Raw genomic sequence first — 8,560 nt, 5'->3', positions numbered from 1 at the left:
ACAATCTGTTACCAACAGTATAGTTCAACACACAGGCTTGTACAATTTACCTATTAATGCTTGTAATGTGTCGACACTGATCCTTAATCTCAGGCTAAAGCAAAACATCAAGTGTTGTACTTTTGTAATTACAGGTGTTCCTAAGTAACAGTTCATGCATAGTATGTATTTTCCACACCCAAGCATCTTCCTATAATGTACAGCTATTATAAAATTCCTTACAGTGACCTGTGCAAAATTCATCATGACTGGTGTGGCGAAGGCATGTCATCACTGTCTGTCTAAGATGGCCAGTAATGGTGAGTGAGTCACACACACAAACACACACAATGTATTCAAAAACATTCATTAACATGAAGGAACTGAATTGCACTGTGGGATATCATGGATAAAATGTGGATCCTCTGTAGCTGCACTCGCAACGCCATGATAGTGATTCCAGCGACCACCCATACGTAAAGAATGTATGCGCGCATGACTGTCAGTCGCTTTGGATAAAAGCGTCTGCTAAATGGCATATATTAATATTATATATTAAAATAGAGTTGGGGATCAATTTATTAGCACTTCAGATATGGGTACTTTCCCTCTAATCAATAGACTCTAGTACCAGAGGCTAAATCTGTTAAGTCTGCTAAGTACCAGAGGCTAAATCTGTTAAGTCTGCTAAGTACCAGAGGCTAAATCGGTTAAATCCTGCTAAGTACCAGAGGCTAAATCTGTTAAGTCCTGCTAAGTACCAGAGGCTAAATCGGTTAAATCCTGCTAAGTACCAGAGGCTAAATCTGTTAAGAGCTGCTAAGTACCAGAGGCTGTCTCTCTAGGATGGACTAGAGGAGGGGCAAAGGGGGAGAGTGTTGTGTTCGAGATCACTTAAAGCCAGACCGAGTCAAGACCAAGACCAGAGCAAATCAAGACTGAGTCAAGACCGAAACTGGGACGGGGGCGAGGGGTCGAGTCCAAGTCAAGACCAAGACCGGAGAAAATCGAGACTGAGTCAAGACCGAGACTGGGACGGGGGCGAGGGGACGAATCCAAGTCAAGACCAAGACCAGAACAATGAGAGTGCAATTCAGTACCATGACTGCAATTTTGCAATCGTCATTATAATAAGAGCTCAAAATGTCCAGTATTTCTGTGTTATTATTTCATATGGATTCTTTAGCCATTCAGAATGGTAAAAAGAATGCATGCTTAGGGCAAATAGAGAGCCACTCTACAAATAACCCAAACTAGTCTGTAAGTAATACATAAAAAGACCAAATACATTACGATTTCCCTCGGTCTCCTCTAAGCGTACAACATGACACTCAAACTATTTAAAACCCTAGTCTCCCCTACTAGCTGAGAAAGAACATTTACCCTAGTCTCCCCTACTAGCTGAGAAAGAACATTTACCCTAGTCTCCCCTACTAGCTGAGAAAGAAAATTCCAAGGAGCCCAACAAGGTTTGAGGATATGTTTCAACAAAGTAAAGGACAGTAGGCCAATACTACGGTTTAAGTAGGAACCCAGGTTTTAATATGCTATAAAATATAAATGTGTCATGAAGGAGTGTGGATATCTGGCCCAGCGAAGTGGTTTTATGTGTTGACTGAAGGGGGGACAATAATTATGAGTTTTTATGTTTGTTTTTTACACCACTGGTTTCTGAATCCGAGTCAAGACCGAGTAAAAATGTTTCCGAGACCGAGACAAGACCGAGACACTCAATATGTGGTCTCGAGACCGGACTCATCTGGAGTAGGCCTACTACAACACTGAATAGTTCTAATGGTAGTTTAATAAGAGGTTAGATTCAGAGTTAGAAAATGTTCATGTCATCAAGAGGCAAGTCATTTTGCAGCAGTCAAAGTGCAGACAGAGGAGGTCACATATTAAAATGGAAAAACACAACAACAACAGAAAAAAAAGCTCCGTACTTTGAGTGGAGCTGGTTAATGCTTTGCATGTATTTTTCTGGACAGATTTATAAGTTTCTTTTTCTCTAGCCTACTTTGTGGTGGGACTTCTGTTCTTTCTTGCCGTTCCTCTCACCATGGCGTTTGTAGGTAAGACCATGTAATTATAAATTACAATACTAGAATGGACAGGAACCTTGTTATGATTGATGGGATAAAGGTCAGCCATTTTGGTCAGGGAGTTGGTCAGCCATGGTGATAAGATAATGTGCTAAAAAAAATGGAAGAATTTATCTCTGCTGTTTGTTAGCTAGATAGCCAGACAATTTAAGAGGAATGATTCCATGAATGTTTCAAATGAAATGCCAATATGCCAACATTCCATTCAAATAACGCAGTCAATCCACAGCCAGACACTGGCTGAAATCAGGTGATGATACTGTAGGACTTAGACAAGTGGTAAATGCAACAAGTTCTGATATTGTATCATATAATAACACTAACAGCTTTCTGAGAAAACCCAAAATGTTGACATTTATGGATTGTTTACATATAATTTAGAGGCTACTTATACAGAAAATTGGTATAAAACCAGTATAAATTGAAGTTATAATTACTAACAGCACCCGTCCTTATGGACTGTATATCATTTAAATTATTAATTTGATTTAATGCAATTCCCCCCTCCTACAAATCAAACATGTGTTTATCTGTTTGGCATTTTGGTCTCTGGATATACCAATATTCTCAACTCCAGAGCATTTAAAAAACTCCCATAGGCCTATTTCCATGGGAAAATGTATTGTTGGCCTACCATGAACACACGTTATATATACAGTGCCTTCGTATTCAGACCCCTTGACTTTCCCCACATTTTGTTACGTTACAAGCCTTACTCTAAAAATGTTTAATAAAATAAAAAACTCAGCAATCTACACATGACAAAGCTAAAATAGGTTTTTAGACATTTTTGCAAATTTATTCAACATAAAAAACAAAAATACTTTATTTACATAAGTATTCAGACCCTTTGCTATGAGACTCGAAATTGAGCTCAGATGCATCCTGTTTCCATTGATCATCCTTGAGATGTTTCTACAACTTGATTGGAGTCCACCTGTGGTAAATTCAATTGATTGGACATGATTTGGAAAAGGCACACACTTGTCTATCTATATAAGGTCCCACAGTTGAAAATGCATGTCAAAGCATTCCACCAATCAGGCCTTTATGGTAGAGTGGACAGACGGAAGCCACTCCTCAATAAAATGCACATGACAGCCTACTTGGAGTTTGCCAAAAGGCACCTAAAGACTCTCAACATTTTGAAATGTCTTGAGTAGCCTAATTATAGATTGTTTCTCTTTCTACCCTCTCCAGCTAGGCTACTCCGAACCCCTAGGGAGATACAGGGGAGGGCAAACACTGTCATCCAGGAATCAGGATGTAACTGTTCGACCAAATTATTGTTTTAGCTGTACCCAAAATAGAAAGTGTTTGTAGCTCTCACAGATGCAACCACATCCAAGCATGGAAGAAGTATGCCTATGTGCCTCCCGGGTGGCGCAGTGGTCTAGGGTTCGCGCCCAGGCTCTGTCGCAGCCGGCCGCAACCGGGAGGTCCGTGGGGCGACGCACAATTGACATAGGGATATCCTGGCCGGTAGAAAAAAATGTAATAATGTAATAAATGTATGCACTCTACTTAGTAAGTCGCTCTGGATAAGAGCGTCTGCTAAATGACTAAAATGTAAATGTAAAATGTAATGTAACCGATGTGAAATGGCTAGCTAGTTAGCGTTGGTGCGCGGTAATAGCGTTTCAATCAATGACATCACTCGCTCTGAGGCCTTGAAGTAGTTGTTCCCCTTGCAGCTTTTGTGGAGTGATGGGTAACGATGCTTTGAGGGTGGCTGTTGTCTCTGTGTGCAGAGGGTCCCTGGTTCGAGCCCAGGAAGGGTCGAGGAGAGGGACGGAAACTCAACTGTTACACCTACTTTCCTCCTCTCCACTTTATCTATCAAGCTCACGTTTCCTATGTTTTAGGCCTAGTGCTTGGGCTATATGCTTTATTTGACAACATTATTTGAAAGGAGTTGAAGGTTATTAGTTTATGAGTTGGGTATAACGGGGCAGCGGGTGATAAGATAGTATGTTGAATATTTTACGCATGAGCCCGCCCTAGACTATAAACCAGCAGCGCAGTTAATACTTAGACTTATGTGGATTGCTGCATGTTGCAAAATGAATATGACTATTGTGATACATAATTGCCATGGTAATTTGAAATGTCCAGTCAATGAGCATTATGATTAAGGCCTACTACTCATTCTACAGATCGACGCTTGATGACTGCATCATCTCTCGTAGTAACGGTGCCATTTCAAAAACCGGGAAAATAATAAAATAACCATCTGCTAATAAAACAAGAAAGACGTTAAAGTTAGTTGGAAGCGCTCGTTTTATTTCGAAGACTTGCAGCCGAAAGGACATAACCCGTATGTGAGGAATCTAACGTCTCCCCCTTGCCAACTTTCTTAAATATTCTTAAACCGTTATTCTCTTGCGCATAACGGTTTAAGAATATTGGTATATCCAGAGACCAAAAAGCTGAACAGATAAACAAACACATGTTTTATTTGGGGGAAGGGGGAATTAATTGCATTGAATCAAGTTATGAATTTACCTTCCGTAAGGGATCCAATGTGTCAACGTTTTAAATAAATAGCCTACATTGAAAGGTCTACATTTAATTGTCAGGGACAGTTACAATGTCTCAATATTTTGTTATCCTAATCTACTTATTTAATTATATACTGACTAAAACAAACTCTAAACCATCTAATAATAAAAAGACAAAGTCGTAACAGTTTTAGTTAAAAGCCCATCTTTTATTTAAGCAGACTTTTAACAACTCTGCACTACCAGGGGTCGAGTCTGGAGGGAGAACTGGGAGGGGGCGGTTAGTTCAAGTAGGTTACCCGGCCTGTCTAACGCCTCCTGCGGCCTCCTCTCCTGCGACGCCGGGACACCCTGGGGCGACGGCGCCTGCGGACACTGCGGCTGGCTCTGCGTCTTCTGGGCATAGTGATTGATAGATAAGACTATGAATGACTTTGAGATGTGCCGGGGGTCCCTTTTATAGGGCTGGAGGGGGCGGGAGTTACGTCATCATGGTATAAACGATGATGCAATAATTATTAATGACAATTAGAATTTTGAAAAGTCCTGTCTTAAGGGAGGTCATACACAGTAGCATTGTCAGGATGATGCAATAGTAACTGTGCCATTCCAAACACAAAAACCGGGAAAATACAAAACACAGTGGAATATAAATTGGATAAACAGATGTGGTAATATGACAAGCTTTGCCCAAAGTTGTAGGAGACCTTCCTGCAGCTTAGAATCCTTAGCACAGGCCTATTATAATATACATATGACAATATTTGAGGATGACAATAATTCATTATATTACACAATTTCTGATATATCAGATGTCTATTTCACTTTTATTCTCCTCCATCAGTAAAATCAGGATTATGTCTCTACTGCCATTCATTCCCATTAGACTGGGTTGGATTTCTCCCTGTCCAATATGGCTGCCATTTTCACCCCATTATGGAACTTTGAGGGCTAGGAAAAACTGCCTAGAAAGGCTGGGAACCTAGGACGAAACCTAGAGAGGAACCAGGCTCTGAGGTGTGGCCAGTCCTCTTCTGGCTGTACTAGTTGGAGATTATAAGAGAACATGGCCATTAAGGCCAGATCGTTCTTCAAGATGTTCAAACGTTCATAGATGACCAGCCAGGTCAAATAATAACAGTGGTTATAGAGGGTGCAAAAAGTCAGCACCTCAGGAGTAAATGTAATTTGGCTTTTCATAGCCGAGCATTCAGAGGTCGAGACAGCATGTGCGGTAGAGAGAGAGAGAGAGAGAGGGAGAGGGGCTCAGCAGCAGGTCCGGAACAAGCAGAAACTCAGCAGCATGACCAGGTGGACTGGGGCCTGACAGCCAGTAGTTGTCAGGCCAGGTATTTCTGAGGCATGGCCCTAGGGCTCAGAACCTCCAGGCGGGGAGAGAGCGATGGGAGAATTAGAGGGAGGACACCTAAGATCACAGGGGACCAGATAAGACAGGAAATTACACCAGATAGGACAGACTGACACTAGCCCCCCGACACATAGACTATTACAGCATAGATACAGGAGACTGAGACAGGGGGGGGGGGGGGTCTGGGGAGATGCACGTATTGGTTTTGGTACTGTTTTGGTTCTATTAAGTTTTGTTGGTAAACTAATGAAGTATTGATGATGTTTAACCCCTGCAGGTGTGAAGTCTATAGACGACTGCCCTGTTCAGCCAATGATTCCTCTCTACCTGCTGGTGGGTGGAGTTATTGGCAGTGTAAAGGTAATGGAACCATTCCAGATCACAGGTTGTAATGTGGCAATAGGATAGTAGAACAGGTTCCAAACACTTCCAGGCTGTAAAAACAATAGACAGTGCAAAACAATATGTAAGGAAGGTAGGCACTGTCGCTCTAGTGTTCACCCCAATCTGACCCACGACCTCTGACCCTGAACCTTCCAGGTCACGCTGCTCCTGTATGACACCACCCGCATGAGGTCGCTCATCTCCAAGTCGGTCGTCATCGGCGACGACGATGCCGACGAGTATCCATGGAGACAGAACGCAAACAAGTACTACGTGCACATCATCCTCAGCCTGTTCCTGTTCGTCTGGTTCCTCCTGGGGAACTACTGGGTGTTCTCTGTGTTCCAGCCTAACTTCATCACACCCTTCCACCAGCCACAGGACTACTGCAGGAAGTCTCTGTACCTATTTGCTGTGTTTGTGTTGACGCTCAGCCACACCGTGCTGCTCCTGCTACTCTGCTGTGGGGTCTGTGTACACGTCTGCTCTCAGACCAGCACCAGGGACGACTATGGGGATAGTGATGAAGACTGAGTGACTGACTGGCTGTCTGGATGACTGACTCAGAGAAGCATACAGATGTAGGATTTTAATTTGATCACCCTGTTGTTGCAGGAAATACAAGCTTGTAGTGTATCTGAGGTTTAAAAAGGCTTCTGAAGTTTGTAATTTCCACTTTGAAATTTCAGACTTGATTTTCCCTTACAAAAATTGTACTGTATCAAACCCTACAAAAATGTCCATGAATTATAATCCACATAATAATTTACATTTCCTGTTGCTCTTATGATTATTTTCCTTCTGTAGCAAACTGTCTCAAATAAAGATCCTACATCTGTACAGAAAGATTGTAGAGCACTGGCGCATTGCAGTTAGATGGTTCTGTAGTTAGTAGAACAGTGGAGCATTGCAGTTTGATGGTTCTGTAGTTAGTAGAACAGTAGAGCATTGCAGTTAGATGGTTCTGTAGTTAGTAGAACAGTGGAGCATTGCAGTTTGATGGTTCTGTAGTTAGTAGAACAGTGGAGCATTGCAGTTTGATGGTTCTGTAGTTAGTAGAACAGTGGAGCATTGCAGTTTGATGGTTCTGTAGTTAGTAGAACAGTAGAGCATTGCAGTTAGATGGTTCTGTAGTTAGTAGAACAGTGGAGCATTGCAGTTTGATGGTTCTGTAGTTAGAAGAGCAGATCGACAGGTGAGGTTGGGTGTGTAACGTTGGGGAGATATGAGCGCAGGGAAAGACTCACCTTAGCATAACTAACAGAAGTTCTAGGCCCCAATATGTGACCTAGACAGTTACACTATGAAAGAAGAGTCATTCTGGTGGCAGCTCCAAAACAAACCTGTCAGATCTACATGTATCATATGTAACCACACAGGTGGGCCTAGGAGCCTGTTGTTAACTTGATTGCATCATGTGTGGGTGTTTTTGTGCAATGTAATTGTCTTTTTAGATATTAAGTTACACAAATGAAACATGTGCTACAATTCTACAACTGTTTCATGTACTTTGTAGGGTCTGAAATGAATTTACAAGGCATGTTTTATATACAGTTCCAGATCAACATTTGATCAACACAGATGTCAGCATGTACAGTATATTGTGTTTAACTCAATGTAGGATTTTAGCACTAATATTTATTAATTCATGTTGGCACTTTCTATAGTATTTTAAATCATTTTGTTTGTCAGGAGGCAATGTGCACTGTTACATTAGGCTCTTGACTTGTGGAAGATCATTTTTGAACGCCGCCAATCTAACAGTACAGCAATACTACTGCACCATCTAGTGGTCAAATCAAGTACTATGAAAGCGTAATCTCACGACAGCTCATTTTTTTATGTAATTATAATCTTTAGTGTGATGAATAATCTCTCAATTGAATTGGTGTTCAGTTTTTATCATAAGGACATTTGAATGCAAATAAATAATACCTTTTTCAGAAATCTTACATAATCATTCATGAATTCAATTTATTTTGGAGGCAGTAGCTAAATAGGCCATAAATTCCACTCTGATACGTCTATCCAAATTAGTTAGGACGTGCCTCCAAATTTGATTGGTCTATTCGAAGACGCTTCTGACGAGCTGTTAAAGGAAACGCCAATCCCTCACGCCATTGGCTATGCGCGCCCTATCCCTGCCCATTGGTTTGGTCTGTGCTATCCGGAATCCTTGGGACGTCCATTGACGATAATATTTAAAATGGTTACTGTAGGTAAAC

At 41.4% G+C, this 8,560-nt stretch overlaps 1 protein-coding gene across 3 annotated transcripts; it reads left to right on the top strand.

Annotated features, from left to right (window-relative positions):
* Positions 1–61: 61 nt before the first annotated feature.
* On the top strand, positions 62–8,282 carry LOC129849941 (transmembrane protein 272-like). 3 transcript variants are annotated; one of them, XM_055916616.1, is made up of 4 exons: positions 62–299; positions 1,992–2,051; positions 6,229–6,311; positions 6,492–8,282. In XM_055916616.1, the coding sequence occupies exons 1-4, from the start codon at positions 245–247 to the stop codon at positions 6,867–6,869; spliced, it is 576 nt and encodes a 191-aa protein (XP_055772591.1). In that variant the 5' UTR covers positions 62–244; the 3' UTR covers positions 6,870–8,282. The 3 variants fall into 3 exon arrangements, with proteins under 3 accessions (XP_055772591.1, XP_055772592.1, XP_055772593.1); XM_055916617.1 differs by lacking the exon at positions 1,992–2,051 and having other exon boundaries at positions 68–299; XM_055916618.1 differs by lacking the exons at positions 1,992–2,051; positions 6,229–6,311 and having other exon boundaries at positions 211–299.
* The last annotated feature ends 278 nt before the right edge of the window (positions 8,283–8,560 follow it).

This window comes from Salvelinus fontinalis, unplaced genomic scaffold (genome assembly GCF_029448725.1).
Source record: "Salvelinus fontinalis isolate EN_2023a unplaced genomic scaffold, ASM2944872v1 scaffold_1766, whole genome shotgun sequence".
Classification (NCBI taxonomy): Eukaryota; Metazoa; Chordata; class Actinopteri; order Salmoniformes; family Salmonidae; genus Salvelinus; species Salvelinus fontinalis.
This window is presented reverse-complemented; position numbering and strand designations above follow the sequence as displayed.

Bases quoted from the DNA above. Each gene is read 5' to 3' on its own strand.
- LOC129849941 (XM_055916616.1), top strand. From the start codon at position 245: ATGACTGGTGTGGCGAAGGCATGTCATCACTGTCTGTCTAAGATGGCC. The intron at 300-1,991 runs GTGAGTGAGTCA...CTTTTTCTCTAG, and splicing joins GTCTAAGATGGCCAGTAATG to CCTACTTTGTGGTGGGACTT. The intron at 6,312-6,491 runs GTAATGGAACCA...TGAACCTTCCAG, and splicing joins GAGTTATTGGCAGTGTAAAG to GTCACGCTGCTCCTGTATGA.